This window comes from Sycon ciliatum, chromosome 7 (genome assembly GCF_964019385.1).
Source record: "Sycon ciliatum chromosome 7, ocSycCili1.1, whole genome shotgun sequence".
Taxonomy (NCBI): domain Eukaryota; kingdom Metazoa; phylum Porifera; class Calcarea; order Leucosolenida; family Sycettidae; genus Sycon; species Sycon ciliatum.
In genome coordinates, this window is record NC_088649.1 from 29,168,953 (window position 1) to 29,190,655 (window position 21,703).

General features: G+C 48.7%; 1 protein-coding gene across 3 annotated transcripts in view; it reads left to right on the top strand.

The window, feature by feature from the left end:
- LOC135820651 (slit homolog 1 protein-like) overlaps positions 1 to 21,703 on the top strand; it is a 120,243-nt gene that overhangs the window by 77,899 nt on the left and 20,641 nt on the right. For all 3 annotated transcript variants that reach the window (XM_065333677.1, XM_065333679.1, XM_065333678.1), the window contains one exon: positions 13,148 to 13,219. In XM_065333677.1, the coding sequence (XP_065189749.1) occupies positions 13,148 to 13,219 (72 nt within the window). The remainder of the gene's footprint in view (positions 1 to 13,147; positions 13,220 to 21,703) is intronic.

The window sequence follows — 21,703 nt, forward strand, 5'->3', positions numbered from 1 at the left end:
TGCACTGGGAGGCAAGGACCTGAGACCAGGGTACATCTGCGAGAAAAGCATTCACGGCATTCCACATGTTATCTGTGGCACTCAGGACAATGTATCATTGTGTAGATTGTGAGCTACGACGGGTGCTGGCTGCTGTGGGGGAAGGCTTTGAGGAGGAGAACTCAGCCAGCAGGACGGCATGGTCTGATCCGCCAAGAGGAGCCAGGTGTTGAATGTGGTTGAGTTGGTTAGGGATGTTGCTCGCGATAAGGTCTAGACAGCGTACTCGAACTCATGCTACACGGCCTGCAGGCTGTACGGGGGTCAGTACGGGTACGGTCATGGTTCGTAGTATGCCCTGGCTGGCATGGCTGAGGAGCTTTCGCCGTGGCAATGGCGGATTCTTTGAGAGAAGCTACCTCCTCCTTCAGCTCAGATACTTGTCTGGATAGCTCATCCAACCTTTGTTCAGGCGGCCTCGGAGACAAGTGCGGCCAGGCTTTTCAGCACTGCCGATACATCCGACTCGATACTAGGCAGGGAGCCCAACATTTTCGTCTCAGATTCAGTCAAGGCTGATGCACGAGAGTTAGTTCTCGTGGTAGCTCCGGGCCTGGCAAGTTTCCGACACTACTCTACTTCTATTTCTAATCACTGATCTAGTCTACTTCCAGTCTGGCCTGATGCCGGCTGGGCTGAAAAAAAAGCACTTGCGTTGAGGAAGACACGAGACGTGGATCGGCACCACGGCTGGACTGTGACCTGGCGCCAAAGTCTCGAGACGAGCAAGAGCCCCACCAAAAGGCTGCGACATGCCACTTGGAGGTCGTGGCGGGAGAGAATATTCGCCTGCACCGGGTGCCGCAACATTTGAGCTAGTGCCAGTACTCACAAGTCGGCTTAAGGGGGGAGTGCTAGTAGTGGTCCTCCCCGCAGGATGCGCAGATGCTATTAGCACCTGGGGCAACGCGCTGTGAGGGTTCCGACATGAGCTAGGTGTGTTCCGCCGTGGGTAGCAGTTCACACATCCATTCTCAGCGCGAACACATGAGCACCTCACACAAGATCCACTTGCCCGACACTGGCAACACTGCACACCAGCGCCATCTGCATCGGCGTGGGTTATATTCACTGAGCAGGGGGCTGACTGTGATGGATGCCGTAGATCATGAGAGGCCGTGTTATCCATGGTGTGCACACGCCAGGCAGTTCAATGTTCTTATTCTTGGGGTCGGGAGAGCTTGATTTGACTGAATTTGACTGACACTGCACAATAGGTAAATAATTCTTGTTCTTGCTGTGAACTGAAAGAAGACGACTAATGCGCAAGGCGCTTGCGCAGAGAGAAAAAGGAGCAGGAAAAAACATGGAGGACGTAGCTAAGAGGTGAATGAGTCAGTAGAAATAATAAACTCGCGGCCCAGCTTCGGTGTGGGAACGCGGAAACAAAACCGGGGTAGAGAACTACGACGTGTACTGCAAATAATCTCATGACGTTGAGCATCATGTCAACGTCGTGACACTCCCCCGCAAGAGATGCAGAGAAAAGGAGATAATTCGTAACAAAGTAACGTGGGAACAAAACACAATAAGTGCATATAACATACGCAAGGGTTAAAGAGAGTTGACCGTCACAGAGAAAGAAAGAGAGAGAGAGAGAGAAAGAGGGAGTTCAGATGTGAACTACCAACTGTCTAGTTGATTCAACTAAACAAGTTCGCTGCCAATTAATTGGCGAAGCGTCTGACGTTGCTTCTTAGCGGCAGCACGTTGTGGACGACTGGGTGGAGCAACAGCTGCTGGAACTCGCAGATCGGCTTGGCCAGTGGTGTGTGTGTCCGGAGCGGTGCTGTTGTCGTTAGCCTCGGAGTTAGCAGCAAGACAGATAGGGTACAGGAGAGACAGGGGTTGCTTGAGCTCTGTCTTCTCTGCAGTGATGACGGTTGCGGACCGTATCTCCATGTCCTTGCTTGTATGGAGAGCGACAATGCGACCAAGTCGCCATGAGCCACGGGGCATGTTATCCCCTATTAGTACAACATCGTCAACGGCTGGCTATTCTGAAGCGGTAACGCGTGCCTGCCGGAGCTTCCGAGTGTGACTGTTGCGGAGATCAGCCAAGTAGTCGTCTCGCCAGACGCGCCAGAACTGGTCCAATTTTCGTTGACCCTTCTTCCAGACAGAGAGAAGATTCTGAGCTGCAGTCGGAACTTCGATGTGGTCCGGATTGCCGTCATCAGCAGTGGGTTGCACGCCACCAGTAGTTGCGGACAGGCAAAGAAAATGACTTGGGGTGAGTATCTCCTGCAAGTCATTGTCCACGTACACCAGTGGAAGCGAGTTGACGACTGCTGACACTTCCATGAGAATGGTAGTCAGTTGCGACACAGTGAGGAGCGCGCGGCCAACGACCTTCTTCAGGCTTCGTTTGACTGTTCCGACGAGACGCTCGTAGAAACCACCCATCCAAGGTGAGATCGGTGGGTTATAGTGCCAGACGCTCGTAGAAACCACCCATCCAAGGTGAGATCGGTGGGTTATAGTGCCACTTCACACCAGTCCTCGACAAGTACGACAGGACATCATCACTCGTTGCCATTTCTTCAAAGGCCACATCCAGAACAGACTTAGCTAGGATGAATTGTGGCGCGTTGTGAGACACCACCTCTTCAGGGCAACCACGCAACGACACGAACCTGCGGAACGCTAGCAGGAATTCCTCTGTGGTCATGTCTGCCACCAGTTCTAGATGGACAGCTCTAGTTGCCATACACGTCACTAGGAGGACCCATACCTTCTTGGTACTTGGCTGGTGCTTGACGAGCAGAGGACCGAAGTAATCTAGTCCCACATGGGTGAACGGGATAGATCTTGTTGCGCGGGCAGATGGAAGCGGGGCCATATCTCGGGTGCGGTATGGACCACCGTGGTGCTTCCGGCAAGTCAGGCACTTAGTGATGAATGACTTCACTGTTGCATGCCCTCGTGGTAACCAGTACTCGTAACGCAGTCTTGATAGCGTGTGTGCAACGCCGCCATGCATCGTGATCAGGTGACAATCGTTGATGATGAGCTGGGTGATGGGATGCGTTTGGGGAAACAGAACTGGATACTTTGCTTGATAGCAAAGTTCGGCGTTTTTCTCCAAGCGTCCTCTGCATCTGATGAGGCGGTTCTCATCGAGGAAGAGCCGCAGCTTGTCCTTCGGGCTGTGTTTCTTACAATTTTCGACAGCACTGACGTCTGACAGATTCTGTTGTGCATGATGTAGCCACATGATTTTGGCTACCTTGACCTCTGAGTTACAACTAGAATCCACCCCGAAGGACTTGCCGCCTTGTGGTCTCAACCTGGAGAGAACCCGCTAACACAGAGCAGAAACACGCACTAAGGCACTGAAAGACGAAAACCTGGCACAATCAATACCAAATGGTGGTTCATCAAATGTTTTTTTTGTTCGTGATGCGCATCAGGCTTTTTTTCATTTCGTGTGCAAGCTCAGTGTCTGGACCGGTGGACTCTGTTGGGAGTGATACAGGTGCAGGTATCTCCGAAGTGCTTGAAGGACCCTCCCCAGCGGCAACGTTGACATGGTGATCAAGTGCTGGCTCGGCGTGATGGTCAGCAGTGGTAAGGAAGTGTGGACCGTGCCACCATAGCGAGCTGGCTTGAAGGGAAGGAACAGAGACACCGCGTGAAGGCAAGTCGGCGGGATTGTCGGCAGAGCGGACATAGCGATAGGCAACATCGGGAACCGCACGAATGGCATCAATACGGTTGTTGACGAAGACAGGTAGTTTGTCAGAAGAGGCCAGCCAATGGAGAACTGTGGTGAAGTCTGACCATAGAAAGGTAGAGGAGAAAGTGAGCGGAAGTTCCCGACGGACGAATTGGATCAGACGAACACCGAGAAGCGCGGCCATTAATTCCAGACGTGGAATGGTAGGCGAAGTAACAGGTGCAACACGGGACTTGCTGATTAGAAGGTTCGACGTGTGTTGATCGTCAAACGTAGTAGTACGGTAAGCAACGGCACCGTAAGCCAGCCCAGATGCGTCGCTGAAGACATGGAGAGAAAACTGAGCGTCGCTGGCACGTTGTGCACTGATGAATCGTGGACATTTCGTTGATGCAACAAGTTCAAGTTGAGCCGCAATATCACACCATCTACAAATGATGTCTTGTGGAAGGTCGTCGTCCCAGCCGACGTTCAGCTTCCAAAGATCCTGAAGCAGAATCTTCGCACCAACAAGAACAGGAGACTGGAGACCAAGGGTGTCAAAGAATTGGGCAGTATGTCGAAGGATACTCCGCTTCTTTGTGGCCGACTTGGATACGGCACTGACAGGTGCAATATGTAGAGTATCATGTTCTGTATCCCACAGCATACCGAGGCACTTGTGGATAGCACCCTTGGCTCGGTCTGGTTCTGGAATGCTGCTAAGAAACTCTGCAGAATTACTAGACCACTCGCGAACAGTCATAGACGCGACACTGAAGAGGCGCTTCGTGGCATCATAGATAGCAATCGCCTCCGTCCCAGAGTTGGCACCCAGGAACAGGTTGTCAATGTTAATATTGCGAGACACTAGGTCGGAATCGGGTGTATCAGCAGCGCTAAGATGATGCTGAATAGTGGCAGCCAAGAGATATGGACTGCTGACAACGCCAAACGGAACACGACAGAAACGAAGTTGCCGTATGTTGTCTGGAGTAGCTGAGCTGGATGCATCATGATCTGGTGATCGGCGTTTGCGACCGTGCTCGTGGCAGGCTTGGGTTTGAAGGACTGAGCATTAAGGCTCATAGTGGAAGCTTGCCTCTGAGTGGATGCAGCAGTGAATTTATCTGGACACAAGCTGCTGTGGTGGGCAGGATTGTGGCAATAGAAACACCGCCGTTTGCTAGAGCAATCGTGCACGGAGTGGCCTGATCGCAAACACTTGAAACACCTTTGTTTAGCTACGCCTCCGAACTGCAAAAAACACACACTCTCTTGGGCTTCGCTTTTGAAGTAGCTGAAGCTGAGGCAACAAGAGATTGACCGGACGCACTGGCAGATGGTGATTCGTGCGATTTTTTCGGTGGCTGGCTGAGGCGATCTGCTGCTATATTCGCTATTATGAAGTTGGCTACTGCAGCGCGCAAGTCCGAAACGGTCCAAGATTGTGGCCCCTTTTTTTAATTCCAAAGCCGCCAGCGTGGTGCGTGGCAATTTGTTCGTAATCATTGACACAAACACCGCTTGATTAACATTCTCACCAAGCGCTGTGAGGCTTCGCAAGTCCAACGCATCGTGCAACCTACGCAAAGATGGAGTAGCGTTGGACGCAGGCGGTAAGTCCATGATTGCCGTGTAGTGTGCATTGACGCGAAGCTGATCATTCCCGAAACGTTTGCGGAGAATGTCAAGCGCGGTTTTGTAGTTGGTATCTGATATGGGCAAGCCAGCTATGGCATCCCGAGCCAAACCCGCAACGTGATCTCTTAGGTACGACAGTTTCTGGACACCCGACAACCCTTGATTCGCATCCATAGACGCAACCAACATAATTATCGTGAAACTCAGCCCATTTCAGAAAATCACCAGAAAATGTTGGTATTTCAAATTTGGGCAATTTCACTGAACTTGTATGAGCTGTTTGTGGTTGAGGTGATGATGCTTGCATTTGTTGTACGACTAGTTGTTGTTGTTTGATTAGATCTTCTTGCGACTGTAATACTTGCTGGTGTTGAATATGTGTAATAGACTGCGTACGAACAAGATCTCCTATTGACTGTTGGATGCTGGACAAATCAACCCCACTAGTTTCTGCCCGCACTGCCCGCACTGCCCGTACTGCCCGCACTGCCCGCACTGCCCGTACTGCCCGTACTGCCCGCACTGCCCGCACTGCCCGCACTGCCCGCACTGCCCGCACTGCCCGCACTGCCCGCACTGCCCGTACTGCCCGCACTGCCCGCACTGCCCGCACTGCCCGCACTGCCCGCACTGCCCGCACTGCCCGTACTGCCCATACTGCCCGTACTCTTGGTGCTACTTGCTGAGCTAGTACTAGTAGTAGCAGCTTCTGGACTGTTCGTCTGGGCTCTGTCCAGTCCGTGCGCCAGATTCAAAATATCGCACTCTATCCGTGTTTTTTTATTTTCCAGTGTCAGTGGACTTGGAACTTTTTGAGCTATTTCTTGAGAATTGTTAGTTTCTAGTCATTGCAAGGTGGGCCTTACAAGGCCCTTTTTCGTTCGAGTTCAGACCTGACACGCTGTCCATCGCCGGATAAGGCAAACTTCTATCCTCAGTTTCGAACGTTTTCTCGCGGGTTGTTTCTGTCCCGTGCAGCATCACGTCTTCTCCGACAGTCGAAATTTGAATTTTTCTTTACGCAGGACTTTAGTTTAGTGCCGTCAAGTATTCCAGGCACGCGTAGTAACACCCACTACAACATCCAGAAGAACAAGCCTTAGTCTTTTAGTATGTGGTCTCTCGCCGGTGTCCAAGACCAAATAACACCACACCGACCAATTTTCTAACCTCTGTTTTTCTCGCTATTTACATGTATATGGAGGACAGCTGGAAACATGTAGCACTCACAATGAACACATCAGGACGGTGTAGTAATGCCACTCAGCTACACCCTGGGCGTGTATGCATTCCTGTCTGCGAGTTATGCCAAGCAACTCGTCTGGACACCAGTGCACACATCCGACAAATGCAGAATATCGGAATATTTTGGTAAAATAGTGAACGGCGAAAGACAAAAACCCAAATTGCAGCCACCTACAGACTAATATCCACATACGCTAGCCGTGTAAGGGAGTGTCAATGAGAATCTTCATTGCGTTACTACAGAAGTGTATGAAACGGAATGTAGCGGACGAGCTCAAAAGTGCACGCCGAGCCAATATAGGTGGCATTGCAGCACATGTAAGACAGTTATGGACAAACAGGCACAGATAAAGTGTTTCCACTATGAAACGGTCTCAGCAGTTCCAAGGAGTAAGAACATGACAATAGCATAGAATGATGTCTTTTGCAAGAAGTGCTACGAGGCACAGCTAGAATGGATAATAGCTGACTACAGTGCAAGCATTCACAACAAAGCTATTACAGCTGATTGCTTGTCACACTCAGATCTGCGATAATCCTCTGGCTGAGCTAACAGCAGTACTGGGAGAACACATGGATGTTTGCACACTAGCACAAAGAAGCGAGTCATTCTCCTTCTGCGGAAAGGCTGCAATGCCCAAGGTCCTCTTCGTGCTGTTCTCACACAATGCCAAGACGCGTTGGAGCACGATCTACCTGAGAAGAAACCCAGATCGCACAACATAAGGCAGTATTTTAAAAGTTTTTAACGACAGTAGGAATAATGCATGAAACACAGAAAGTAATTCAATGGAAAAAAGTGCTCCGCTCTTTATATACTACTTCCTCCGCGTCATCGAAATTGTTGCAGTTTCACTAGTGACTTGTCACTTGTTACTGACAACTTCATAAGCTTAACCATTCAAAACTTATTACACAGTATGATAGTCTGAAGGCTAGAGTAACGTTCCAGGACAGTTGGACTGAGAAATTTCACGCAGAGATGAAGGCCTCGTCGTCGTTGATGTCAATGGACGCAAAAATATCGTTCCAAAATAATTCAAGGAAGGTTGCAAGTTGGTCGCGCCTCATCTCAAACGCTTTGACTTTCTCAACAGAACAAGACCTGCTATGCTTGTCGTCTGCTGGCTCTGGATGATTTCTACTTCACCACCAACGAAGTAAGAATACACGATCGTTGCGAGGTTGATTACCATCGGCGGAATCACCTCGATCTTGAAATGAACTTTTTTTAGCCGTGGCATGCCCATTTATTTTAGCTGTGTGGTCACAGCTCATGCAGGTAAGTGTACTGTCACGTCCAGCGCGCCCTCTTTTTCTGCATCAGTGGTACGGCATCTGCGCGTGCATCACTAGCAGTACGTGTAGAGTCTACACGGCTCTTGCAGGTACAATCATGTACTGAGTGTCTCAGCCAGAGCGACAAATTTTATCGCTGTTGCATACATTTAGTTTGCTGACCCCTCGATGTTTCTCCAAGCGCTACTACTTGTTCCACGAAGTCATTCTCACCCCAGCTAAGGTAAAACAGTGATGAGGCTTGAGTGAATGGCCATAAGCGCGAGAAACGTGCGGGCTGCAACGCCTGACTGATCTCAACGACTCGAAATTACCGTCGCAGCGACATCAGCGAAGAAATCGCGTCTAGCTATGTCGTTGCTGTGTCATCATCTATGTGCCATGCGCTACTTGATGTACCAGCTTGCTATGCCGGATACCGCCAGCCATGCATCGACCAGGCGCCAGGCGCGAACTGATGGTGGTGGTGGTGAGAAGGAGAGGTCTGTGCCAAAACGTAGCAGCCTAGAGAGCGTGTGTGGGCAGGCGTGTGTTTACCGCCATATTGCCAGGTGTGTCTTTACCACCATATTTGTCAACCATAAGTACAGCTGCAGTGGTGTCTTCAACTTCATTCTCCCGAGTCAAGCTCCGTATGAAGACATCCAAGAAGAAGATTGCCTGATGAGTCCAGCGGGGACGAAACGTGCGTCGCAATCGAGCTATGTCGTTGCTGTGTCATCATCTATGTGCCATGCGCTACTTGATGTACCAGCCTGCTATGCCGGGTACCGCCAGCCATGCATCGACCAGGCGCCAGGCGCGAACTGATGGTGGTGGTGGTGAGAAGGAGAGCTCTGTGCCAAAACGTAGCAGCCTAGAGAGCGTGTGTGGGCAGGCGTGTGTTTACCGCCATATTGCCAGGTGTGTCTTTACCACCATATTAGTCAACCATGAAATTATTGTCTTTCTATTTCTGACTCGATGAAATTGTCTTCACACAATTTTTCCTTTTCTTCTTTTGGTCCATTCTGTCTTATATTATTATCATTTCTTGTTTTCCCTTGCTTATCATCCCTTCATCATTCTGTGAAAACCTGTCCTATGGATAGGTGAAGTATTATAAACAACAACAACAACAAGTTGGTGTGAGCTACGGTATTTCCAGCAAAATCAAGTAGTTGTACACAGCTCAATACAGAAGAAAAACATTTCCCGTACAGATACCTCTGTAACGACCTGACGGCACTATTACAGTATAAGCATGCGTGAGAAAAAACGTCATTGTAGCGGCCGACTAGCGGCCAACGTAAAACCCTAAATTGGTGACCCCAGATGCTGACCTCTTCGGTGTTCTCTCAATACCCGCCAGCTCTCGCCGCAGTTTCCTGCTCCAATCAACTCTCGGGTTGCCGTTAATTCGCCTCAGAGCTGCTGTGGCCCCTAAAACTTGAAATTTGTGTCCCCGGCATGGGCTCTTCAGAGTTTTCATCATGCCATCCCTGAGGTCCGCTCGCCACATTTTCCAGCTCGCCTCAACTCTCGGTATCCCGTCAATCGCCAGCTGTTGACTGTAAAACTTGAGCCTCACCATCTCGAAACTGGATCCGCCTCGGAGCTGCTGTGGCCCCTGCCGACCTCCCAGACCACCTGGATACCCCGCTTTCCTGCCACGGCACATCGTCCAGTCGTCTTCATCGTTTGTATTAATCCTGGCCTCAAGCTGGAAATAAGCCACCTCCACCCCTAAGATCAGTACTCGCGCACGCATGCAGGCACACGCCCGGCACAGGACTTGGAGCTGTGCACGCCTCCATCCATCCTTGCCTCACTCGGCACGCCTCGCCCCAGTGTTTCTCGTGTGGTCAAAACCGAATCGCGTAAACGCAGATTTCTTTATCGCAGCACTTCCTGCATTGTTTTTGAGTGTTTTCAAGTGATTCTCAATTGTGCTTTGCAAATCTTCATTTCCATCTAGCTGCTGAGGCCGGCGAGGGTACTTCCACTAATGGAGCGCTTGGGTTGCAATGAAGCCGAGACCCTATGGTCGGTCAAGCTGCCCCTGCCTCTCCCCCACTCCTGCCATTCCATATGTCTAATCGCTGCCTTGCTGCTTTGTGCCGTCAAATGGTGTTTGTTGTTTTTTTGTAAAAAAACAACATAAAAAACTACATGTACTGATTGATTGATTTTTGCGAGGCATGAAGCTGATGCGAGCTCGTGGCTGTGGTTGCGCTGACTAGTTGGGGGCGGATAGCCTAGCTGGACGATGTGCCTCAACAACGGAACTGCCAACCCAACACAGGCAACGCAATGGCTGCAGTCTTCCCATCGACTTCCATTCACCCAGCACCTCTGAAAAAGGACATAGGAGCAGAAACAGAACACCTCTCGATCTCAGGAAAATATATTCAACATCCACGGCCACCTGTAGATCGATTCCCACATTTTTGTATTTTCCTGAGCGCGCAGATCTTGACGCAAACGCTGAAAATCACAAGTATAGTATGATATCACATCTTGCATTTTCCAGTCTCAAACGCAAACGCAGAAGCAAACGCGACTCAAACAAACGCAGTGTGGTAACGGCCTAACCCAGCTCCCCCTTCATGTTAGCGTTTCATGGCTTGCTAATGGTCCCTAGTCAATACTCGTGACAGGTTGTCCTTCTCCTCTTTTACCATAATTAAATTGGCTCACCATCCGAGTAATACTATTTAAAATCATAACTTATTGTTTTACTGCTTAGATAGACAGTTTCCTCTGAGACAAGAATGCGATAATACTCATAAAAAGGACACACTTCAGGCTATTTACGAACATCTTGGAAGTTTTTGGTTTCACAAGTATACTTTTAAGTCTTCTCATCAGGTGAAATACAGGCAAAGGAAAAGGAACACTGAATTAAGTACAGTAAGGAGGTGATCAAACAGCGCAAAGAAAAAGATAGCTAAGGCCGCGGTCACACCAAACAAGCCGTTTCCCGCTTGCGCTGAAAGTGGCTTGTGATGAATGGGGTGGTTGGTCACACCACTTCGCGAAATCGGCTGGACTTTTTTGTGTGATAGAGTTTTTTTCTTCCCGCTCATTTTTGAATATGATTTTCTCTTGATTCCCGTCCGCCTTCTCCAGCACACTTCTTCAGTTCGTTCAAGATCCACGCTCTCTTTCTGATATTTTTTCACAGTGGTCTCATACTTGGTTTTTGTTTCAAACCAAAGCTCCAGTAGTCGCCCCTCCAGTGCTACTGTCCAGGATTCCATTATGACCGACAAAAAGGCAAGGAGAGAAGTTTCACCAACAACGAAAGCCGGAAGGTGGCAGAACACGATGCAAGCTGCAAGATCATGCCAAGATGCGCTTTGAACAAGTTTATTTTTCCCGCCACTGTACTGCGCCAGAATGACTGAAAGTGGCTGAATCCATTCAGCGCTCCCATTCAGCGCTTTGAAAACGGCTGACTGCTGAAAAAGGCTGAAGCCGAAAATTCAGCCGTTTCCGTAGCGACGATGACGTCAAAAAGCGCTTTTTTCCGCTGAATGGCTGAATCGCACTTGGTGTGACCGCAGCCTAAAGTAAACAGCGAAAATGCGTGACCTATACACATAGCAATAATGACACAAAAGTGCAAGTGCGAGAAAAGTCAATAAGAGGTGACATGTAGTGCAACAACAAGAGACAATCACTGGACATGACTAACGAGGTTTTCACGACCTACCTAACAGCCTAAGTGTGAATTTAATTTGCTTCTGCTTGCAAAGGTTGTGTTTCTTTGTGCGGATGTATACAGCTTCAGAAACATTCGGCAATCTAGCACTGCGCACACATGACACAATCGAAAAAAATCATCTGAATACACAGCACGACAATCAGGATCCCCAAACAAATGACTAGCAATGGACGACTCATGCTTATCTGAATTAACCCTTTCCTGTCCGTACATACAAGCATCGATCCAATGGGATCGATGGGGTAGGCATTTTGAAATTATCGTAACTTGCTCAAATCTAAGTCTTTTTGAGAGATCGAAATATGTAGGTCGAAGTCTCAGCTGTCGCCCCGAACAATTCCCGAAGCGATACGAAGAGCGGTTGCTGAGTTATCGCACTCGTAATTCTGGTTCCGGGAAATGTGCGTTCAGAGCGCGACGCACATGTCGACGGCTGGGATTTTCCCTGTTTACGTCACCTGTTGGCAAGGCTACACCGATTCAAATTCAAAAGTAGGTTCCCGGGAGTCTCTACGAAAATATTTGAGCTCAATACGAGCAACAGGGGTGACATGGTGGATTGAGATCGATCTGGAGCATGAGCTCAGCGCTTTTGTGCGTTCCCTGGCTTGCAGCGCTGGACCAGTGCATCCTGTGGCGCCGAGTGTGGGCTCATTGCGTTCGTTTCGTCAAGACCTTTCCAGGATGCCCAAGATCGTGGAAATCGTCAAATTCAAACCAAACTTACGTCTAATTTTAGTTTCAGATTTTGTGGTTGCGTGGGCTTGTATACATGTTAATCGGACAGTAAAGGGTTAACATCAGAACAATCAGCATGTACGGTGGATACATCCGATACCAAATGGCTAGTCGAGTGGACCCTAGCTGTTGCCTCTGTCAGTGCTTTAGATGCTGCCATCGCCGTCGTTGCTGATCTGTGCTGTTGCTTGGTGTTGATGTCAGTGCTTTAGACGCTGCCATCGCCGTCGTTGCTGATCTTTGCTATTGCTTGGTGTTGATGCCAGTGCTTTAGACGCTGCCATCGCCATCGTTGCCGATCTTGTCAACATCTGGACGCACGCATTCGACAACAGAAGACGTCCAGCAAAAAATCATCCTGGTACAAGTTGGTCTAACGCAGCGGCATCAACACCAAGCAACGTCACCTCACAATTAACTAAACCACCGGAAAAACAAAAGGAACAAGATACTTACTGGCGTGGCAGTGACAGGAACCACATCAGCTAGAAGAATGACAAGATTGGCAACGACGGCGATGGCAGCAGGAGCAGTCTGAAGAAAAAATTGCCTGACACCACCAAACCAGGTACCCTCGCGTGTAGCCAGCGATGCTGTAACCACTGAGCTTTGGTGTAGTGGTCATCCCAGCAGAAACCGTTCAACATTTTCTTCAGACTTCGTAACTCACACTTTGTGTGAAACTACATAGGCGGGTAGGACGCAGCCCTTACTGTAATCCACACACTCTACCTACAAACTAGCACGCAAAATAAAGTAATAAGAAATTCTTCCAGGATTATACATCCTATCAAAATTCTACTTTGTTCTCCCAGGGATTTGACAGGTAATCAACTTGTTCGCCTACCTGCCGGGCTGTTCAAAGCCACAACCAAATTTGAATCACTGTAAGTCACGTTCTGCATGTACCATAAAAAGGCGTTTTTGTCATAGTTCTGTTCTTTTGCGATGTGGCTAATGGGATTTCGGGATATGGCATCTCGGTGATTGATCTCATGTACCCGTTATGACCTGAATCTGACGCCGCTCGTGGAAGACCTTTCCAGGTGGAACTCCGTGTTGGATGCAAAGAGATGAGATATACCTTTGCAAAATTTGAACGAAATCTATACGGCCATTATGTTTGACTATAATGTTTTTTGGTCACCGCACTCGTCAGCCAATATTGGATTCAGTAAACCGTGCTCCTGCAGTCCGTTTCAAAATGATTAGCAATCAGGTTTTGGTCTTAAAAAGTATGAAGATAAGGGAAAATTGGACAACAAAGTAAGGGCTTGTTAGGGCACGGCAAATTGTTCTGTGAAGGTTTCGGAACAATTGGATCAGCTGTTAAGGAGTTAGAATTTCGGCCAGGTTTCGGGCTTTTCCCAAGGTTTACAATTTGCCCTGGAAGCCAGAATCGATTTAAAAAAAAAAAAAATTGATTGGTGTGAGTTGCCAGTATGTTGCAAGCCAGATGTGGATCGATCGAAGAAGGATAGATTTACCATCACTGTGGATAAGAGTCATACTGTAGCTCAGTTGGTTAGAGCATCGCTCGCGAATAGCAAGGTCCCTGGTTCGAGTCCCGGTGGTGTGACTGACATATCTTACATATCTGGCTTGCAAGTGTTGAGTTTCGGAGAGAAAAGAGCAGTACTTGGCATGTGGCCTCTAATTTCCTAAAAATTTGAAATTCTCCGTGAAGTCCAAATTTGAAATTGCAATTATTATTATTATTATCATTATAGCTACAAAGACAACTAATTGCACAGTAAGCATTTCATATATTATGTCGACATGTATGTGTAAAATGTTGTACGATTATTTCAAAGCACACAAGGAAGGGAAAGCGAGGATTCGTTCAGAACTGTTTTCTTGTTTCAATCATCAGTGGATCTACGTAACAATGGAATGGGAACTACTTGAACTCATCTTATATGGACAAATAAAAGTGAAAGAAGGTGAAAAAAAGCGAAACAAAAAAGGTGATAATACTACATCTATTCAATGGGGGGCAAGCTCAGCAGGTAAGAACAATGCAGATGTGAATCATCAGCATCAGCAAAACAAAGAAAGAACCTGAACAGACGGAAGGAAGTGTGAACGGAGGGGGACAATCATACTCACAACAATGCCCTCCCTGCTAGCATTTGTGACGTCTTCTCCCGATCTGCTTTCTAACAAGAAATCTGCTCACTGCTGATTTACTCAATCTGCTCCTGCAGCGCTCACCCTCTCCCATACTTGTAAAGTTCAAAGTGATGTAAATCACTTTCCAACTGTTTAACCCACAATCTCACCTTCTCATATATTTTTCTCATATTGGCGATGGTGCCATCGCGAGAATAAAGAATTCAAACACTCGCACCATACACTACGTAAACAATTTGAGGGTGATAACACTTTCCTTCTGTACACACAACACTGGCTTGCACAAGTGAATGAAGATTGCCTCTAAAACTTTAAGCTGCATAATATGAGTATGACTCGCACGACACAAACGAAGTGCAAATCAGGGCGTTCTACACGGTTGAGAGCGGTAGCCTTTTTTGGAGCTTCCGGAAAGTACCCCCCCCTTTTTTCGTTATTCCCTGGGCCTTTGGCCCTCAGAATTCTTTTTGCCTTGTATCCAGTATGGCTGACAAGCCCACTGACAAAGTAGACATTGCTATCTTGATCGACTCAGAGCTGAGGGACCTCATCCGACACAGTGATCTGGACGTCTGGAGGAAAGCCACGAGGACCGAACTTGTTGCTGCACTGAGGGCATCGCAGGACGCCACCTACAATGGTGTAAGTCTCTCTGGTAGCGATCATGCTGTTGCGAGCCTGTGCTCAGCCCTGTCAGACCTCACAGATATAGTAAGGGAGTTGAAGGCGGAAATAACCGCCATGAAGGGAATTGAGGCCAAATTCCACGAGACGAATAGAGAACATAGCCAGCAATCGCATGTCATCACGTACATTCAAAATCAACATAATTTTGCGAATCGACCTTTTTTTCAGGATCACTTTTCAACGAGGACGAAGCAAAGTCGGCCGAACGAAGCCTAGAGGAAGAAAATCACCCTCTCCACTTCACCATCACGATACTGACATAGATACGAGATGAAACAACTAAAAAATCCACAAGAAAACTGTATGGCCATCATCGCGCTGACTTTGGTCTGAGAATTTCTATCACGATCAAAAATGTACGAGGAGCACTCAAAAATAAGCCACAGACGTACCTTTATCGCTCTCTACTCCTTTTTCAAGGCACAAAAGTCGACTCTCCACTTTCAAACCAGGAACCAGACATACCAGTGGTCCTTTTCAGCTGCTCCACGAGCGCAGGAAATGTTCACCAAGGGGCGCAGAGCAGCATCCATTCCAGAAAAAAGAGCTAAAATACGAGTGAGACTGCATGACTGAGTACATGAGTACATGTATGAGTACATGCAGAAAATAGTCAATTTCAGCGTTTCTGCTCCAAACAGCAACTAGCTTCGACTAGAAACAATGATTACACCAAAGGATCAAACAACAACCATTTTCTGCAGTTTTTTTTGCAGATGGCTTCCTTGTGCTTGGCCCAGCACGCCAAAAATCACACCTCGGAGGAGTACAAAAATTACAACTCTAATATGTCCTCGATTGCTGGCCATGAGTCGTGGGTTTGAAAAAGAACGTACAGGAGTTGAGAGTTGATCTTGTTGTCGTACAGACTGAGTTAGCCGTCCTAAAAAGCGGGGAGGCTGCCTTGCATGCTACGAGAGCCATGCAACTTGCAAAAGGTCAAACACATGCACATATGTCACTTGATGAAACGGGGACAAGCACGGGCTATGGTGCGCAATCCTATGCTGCTATGCTGCAATCTTCCGGACCCCCCTCTAGCTCCAGTGTACAACAACTTCGTACAAGCCCTAGCCCAGCCCAGCCAGTCCCACAGAAAACCAGACTGGTATCGTATTACCACAAGCCGCCCAGACAACCCTCTGGCACATCTGACCATCTCATTGCAGGTCGCCGTGTGAACTGCAGTCCAATCCATGTGGGAAACATTGATCCCAGCTGCTCAAGCCGCGTAGGCATTCCTGCTCCAGCACTGCACAATGCTACAGTAAAAAATTATGGGTGAGATATAGGAGGGGTAGAAACCCCGACGACAGACTAGTGGTGAATGGCTCATGTGACTATAGAACACCAAGAGCCGAACTTGTCCGGCGCTCGAGATACTCCAGATGGTGGGACCAACTCATGCCTGAGTCAAAGATGACTCCAAGGTGTTTGCGGTGGCTAACTATTGGGATCGTCAGGAAAGTGGAATAGGTACTGGTCGATGTAGGAAAGATCGGAACGCGGATGAGGTGGAATGCACAATATGGCAGTCTTTCCAGCATTAGGTCAAAGTTTCCAGAGACGCATCCATTCAACCACTGAGCGAATTTCCGACTGCAAAGAATTACACGCCAGGGGCAGGGAAAGTTCAGATGCCACAAGAGTAGTATCATTGGCATACAGGGAGGTATTTTGAACGCAAGTTAAGTCATTTACATAGAGCAAGAAGAGAAGAGGACCAAGTATTGAGCCCTGTGGAACACCGGAACATACTTCGAGCTGTTGGGACAGCGAACCGGACACCCTGACCTGTGGGACCCGGCAGGATAGGTAGCTTTCGATCCACCGCCGAACATTGCCACCGATGTTAAAGGAGGCGACTTTGGCCAACAAACAACGGTGCCACACTGTATCAAAAGTGTTTGATAGGTCGATCCTCAAATCAAACTTTTTTCATTGTTTTGGTGATCAAGCTGGTACAAGACAAAGAAGATGGCTGCACCAAACGACTTGCTCGCGCTTCCTGCCGAACTGACTGACACTTGACTGGCTTACGCCATATGAACACACCCACAACACTGAAATGGTGTGAGTGAATGTGGATGTCATCGCACTGTAGCTTTTTGACATTTATTTTATTATTTTAAGATCCTTATCAACCACAAGGCCACACCGTTGCGCTCTCCGGCCGACCTCAACAAGTTGCCACAGCGCACCATCAGCAAAACGACACTTCAGCTGGTACTCTGCTCCTTCAGAAAGATGCCGGTCAGTAGTGGCAGGAGAAGCAGCAGCAACATCGACACAAACAACATCCGTCCCTTTGAACAGCTCTACCCAGGACGATGGGATCTGCAATGTTCTTGGCCGACGGAACCCACAGCACGTCCACCGTCAGATCCGTTGTTGCAAGGAGATCGTCGATGATTTCCTGCCGACGTCGAATCATCGTTGCATTCAACCAACTCGTTTTCATGCGCTGCAGGTCGTGAACAGTCTGCTGCAACCAGCTGGCCTCTGTCTTCGAATCTGTATTGACTTGAATTCGAGTGGCACCCCAGTCATGAGCGAGATTGAGGCCCTTCACGACAGCATCGAATTCAGCCACATTGATGTGCTTGTGATCAGTACGGGGCCGCAACCACGATGCGTCTTCAATCACCTGACCATCAATATCCTACAAGACACCAAGAGCTATGTGTGAGGCATCACACCTTCCAAGCACCTTGGACGGGATCCTCCGTGTCAAGCCTTGCTGCGAGCTCTTTACAGCAGGCCTCGACTGCTGGTGAAACTGGCACGTCTCAGTTCTCTCCTGTGCAATACATCCTCTTAAACGCACTGCAGGCCGGACGAAGCCAGGAACATACTGGATAGTGACCAGTTGCACGTCCACACCAGCTCAGCAGACTACGCTTGGTCAATGGCCATGACACAGCAAGATCAACGCCACCGCGTCTTGACCACTGCAGTCTGCCCGACGATGACAATATCTGCAGACCCAGGACCCTGGAACTCGGCAGATCCTCAGACGGCTTGGTGTCTAGCCCATAGCGATGCAAGTCGGTGGCGACTTCATCTGCTTCAATCTGCGGCGTCAATATATCGTCAAAGTAGTTATCCACGTTTTAGTGGTGCCGCAGAATCCACTGAACAATGATGTCCATAAATTTGGGCGCAATAGCTAAACCAAAAGCCATATGTGTGACGGTGTAGAGTTGGCCCTTCCAGATCACTGTCTGATAGCACACCAGTTCTGGCTCGACATGAATCTGCATGTCCACCTTCCGAATATCCAGCAGTACAGATGACTCGTCACTGACCATGCGCCACTTCCGCAAGGTCTCCTGACATGACGGAGAGTTCTGACCAGGCTCCGAGTTTGTTTGTATGGGCAGCCAAGAACCCTGAAAGGAAAGCCCAGCCACCCAATTCGGCTTGGCTTGACCGCAGAAATAACCACTCAGATACCTGAAAAGAAAACTACTACATTATTTTAGTCTGAACAATACAACAGTAGAGGCAAAATGCTGGGATGTGTGTTTGTGTAACATACTCCAAAATACCAGAAATTTCAAATCAGATGTTGACTATGAAAAAGTGTTTCAATTCTTCCTATTTTTCGGGACTGACATTATACTGGTAGAATTAAAGAGCTGTCCAATTAAAAAAAAAATTGATCCGGCCTTTTTTATTAATTTTTTCCGATTTGGGTATGAGACACCTTAATAATATCAACGCGTATATAGATAATACACATTGCGAAGGAGCAAACTTCGCTTTTTGTACTTGCTGGCTGCTATATTACCTACTCAAGTCTGTGGACTTTTGAAGTTTTTGGGGACGGTTGGCGGTTTTCGTGCTCTGAGGATCAGCCTCAGCGGCACTCCTACAGCATCTCTTAAGCAGTGACCAAACCTTTGTGTACCTTACGATGTCACTTGATGAGAATCTAGACCTAGCCCTGGTGGGATTCAAGGACCTAATTGACCTGGGCGAGCGGAAATCAGTAGACCAACCCTCAAGCCTTTCTCGCCCGGAACTCGTCAAAGAACTCCAGAAGATAGGCGTGGGAGTGCTGCCGCAGCCAGCAAGTCCAAACGGTACGTTGGAACAATTGTCTAGCCTTGTATCATGTGTTTCAACCTTGTCCAAGGAAATTGTTATGTCGAGGGAAGATAGAGACAGCACAATGTTGGCCCTGAAATTGGAAATCCAAGAGCTGAGGCGTGAAGTAGTAGAGCTTCGTGAACAGAAGTCTTCCATCCCTGACCCCTTACCACACACCGTACCCACGTACACATCCCAACAAAACGTGGGTACGGGACCTCCAGCTGCGAAGTCCTACAGTAATACCGTACGCACCCATCATGCTGCAACACCACAAGGTACAAGTCCAAGTAGCACCAAGACCCAGCCTGCGCAACAAAGCCAAATGTGTGCTGCATGCACCAGTGATACTTGTAGTTGTACAGTCCACACAGCCAACACACAATGCTGTGAAGCAGGGGTCACTGGCATATGTAGTACAGAGCCGACACAGAACACGTGGAAAGAGGTGAACCATAGACGAAAAGGACGGCAGGACACAATCACGGACAGCGTATCCAAAGCTCTGCGGGCTACTATAACCTCTCGGTACGTGAAGGAATCACCTAACACGGAACCTGCTGATCCGTGCGTCCTGACAGGGGTGGTGCCCATCAACAAACTTGTGCTCTACGTTGGAAGCATCAACAGCGGTTGCAACGCTCACTCCATCAGAGACTGGTGCGAAGCGAGGGACGTGGAGGTATTAAATTGCTCCGCCATGGAGTCAAATACCTTGGCACATCGTATGCCAGAGTCAATGTGGCTGCAGAACATGAAGAGCGTGTACTAGACAGAGCCTTCTGGCCAGAAGCCATCAGCCACTCAGTGCGCAAGTGGCGCTTTGGGGACAGCCCCAAAGTGACGAAGCCAGCTTCCAATGCATAGCCTTTATCCCTCCTCTTCCACTTCAACCCCTGCGCCTCTCAACGCTCTTGCCCCACCTTTCTTCCCCCATTCTGTACATGCTGCTACTCACCGACTTACAATCTGTGTCCTTAATGCTCGCTCCATAGCAAACAAGTCTGGCGAACTCATTCAAATCTGTGAGGATCACACACCCAGCGTTGTATGCATCACAGAGACCTGGCTAACTCCCACACAAGCTTTCCACGTGCCACACTATGAATGCTTCCGTCGAGACCGACCTGTTTTAGAAAATAGACAGAACCGTGACCCACACAGGGGGTACGGAGGAGTTCTAATCTTAGTTCGTGAAGGTCTGTGTACTTCCATTGATCAGCTACCGGATTTTCAGCAACCGGGCTTGGAAGCGCTAGCACTTCGGCTTACATTCGCTGAACATAAGCTTGTCTCACCTTCTGACCTGCCAACAACCCACCTAACAGTAGCCTGTATCTACCGTGCTCCTTCCCCGTCGACAGATGACTTCTCGACTTTTCTCGACCGCCTCCAAATAGCCCTGCAATCAACTCAAAGGAAGCCCGAAGCCCTTGTGATATCAGGCGACTTCAACTGTAGGTATTCCGGCTGGTGCTCAACTGACCAAACGGATGCACAAGGTCTGAGTCTTGACAACCTCTTCTCATGCTATAATTTGACCCAATCGGTAACCTTTCCCACCCACCTCCGCTCGAATGGACTTGGCAGCTGTCTAGATCTTATCGCGAGCAACATCCCTAACCAACTCAACCACATTCAACACCTGGCTCCTCTTGGTGCATCAGACCATGCCGTCCTGCTGGCTGAGTTCTCCTCCTCAAAGTCTTCCCCCACAGCAGCCAGCACCTGTCGTAGCCCACCATCCACGCAAAAATACAATGTCCTGAGTGCCACGGATAATATGTGGAATGCCATGAATGTTTTTCTCGCAGATGTACCCTGGTCTCAGGTCCTTGCCTCCCACTGCATCGACACGGCTGTCTCCGCATTCACTGACATCCTTGAAGGTGCCTTGGACCTATATATAGGAAGATCCTCACCTCCTCGTCGGAAATCACGCCACAAACCCTGCCCCTGGATGACTCCATCACTGAAATCAGCTATTAAAGTCAAGAGCGATCTCTACAGCATCTACCGGAAATACCCATCCCCTACAAATTTCAACAAATACAAACACCAACGTAACTATGTAAAATGCCTTTCCAGATCCTGCCATCGCTGCTACATCCGCAACCTCCGTGCCACGATGTCTCCCACAAACCCTCGCCTCCCATCCCTCCCTGTGCTCATTCGTCAACTGCGAAATCCTACCAGCGCCCGGGTCATACCTTCGAAGATGGTGGGCCCCAATGGTCGAACAAGCACCTCTCCGACATCCATTGGTAACTTATTGAACCGCCACTTCGTCAGTGCTGGCTTACAGGTTGACCCCGATGCTCCTATTCCCACTATTTCCTCCATACCTCCTCCAGCAACTACATTGCACTCCCTGATCATCACCTCATCGACTGTCCACAAGTATATTGCAAGACTGCCTCTGAACAAATCCCCCGGAGCTGATAGGATCACCAATG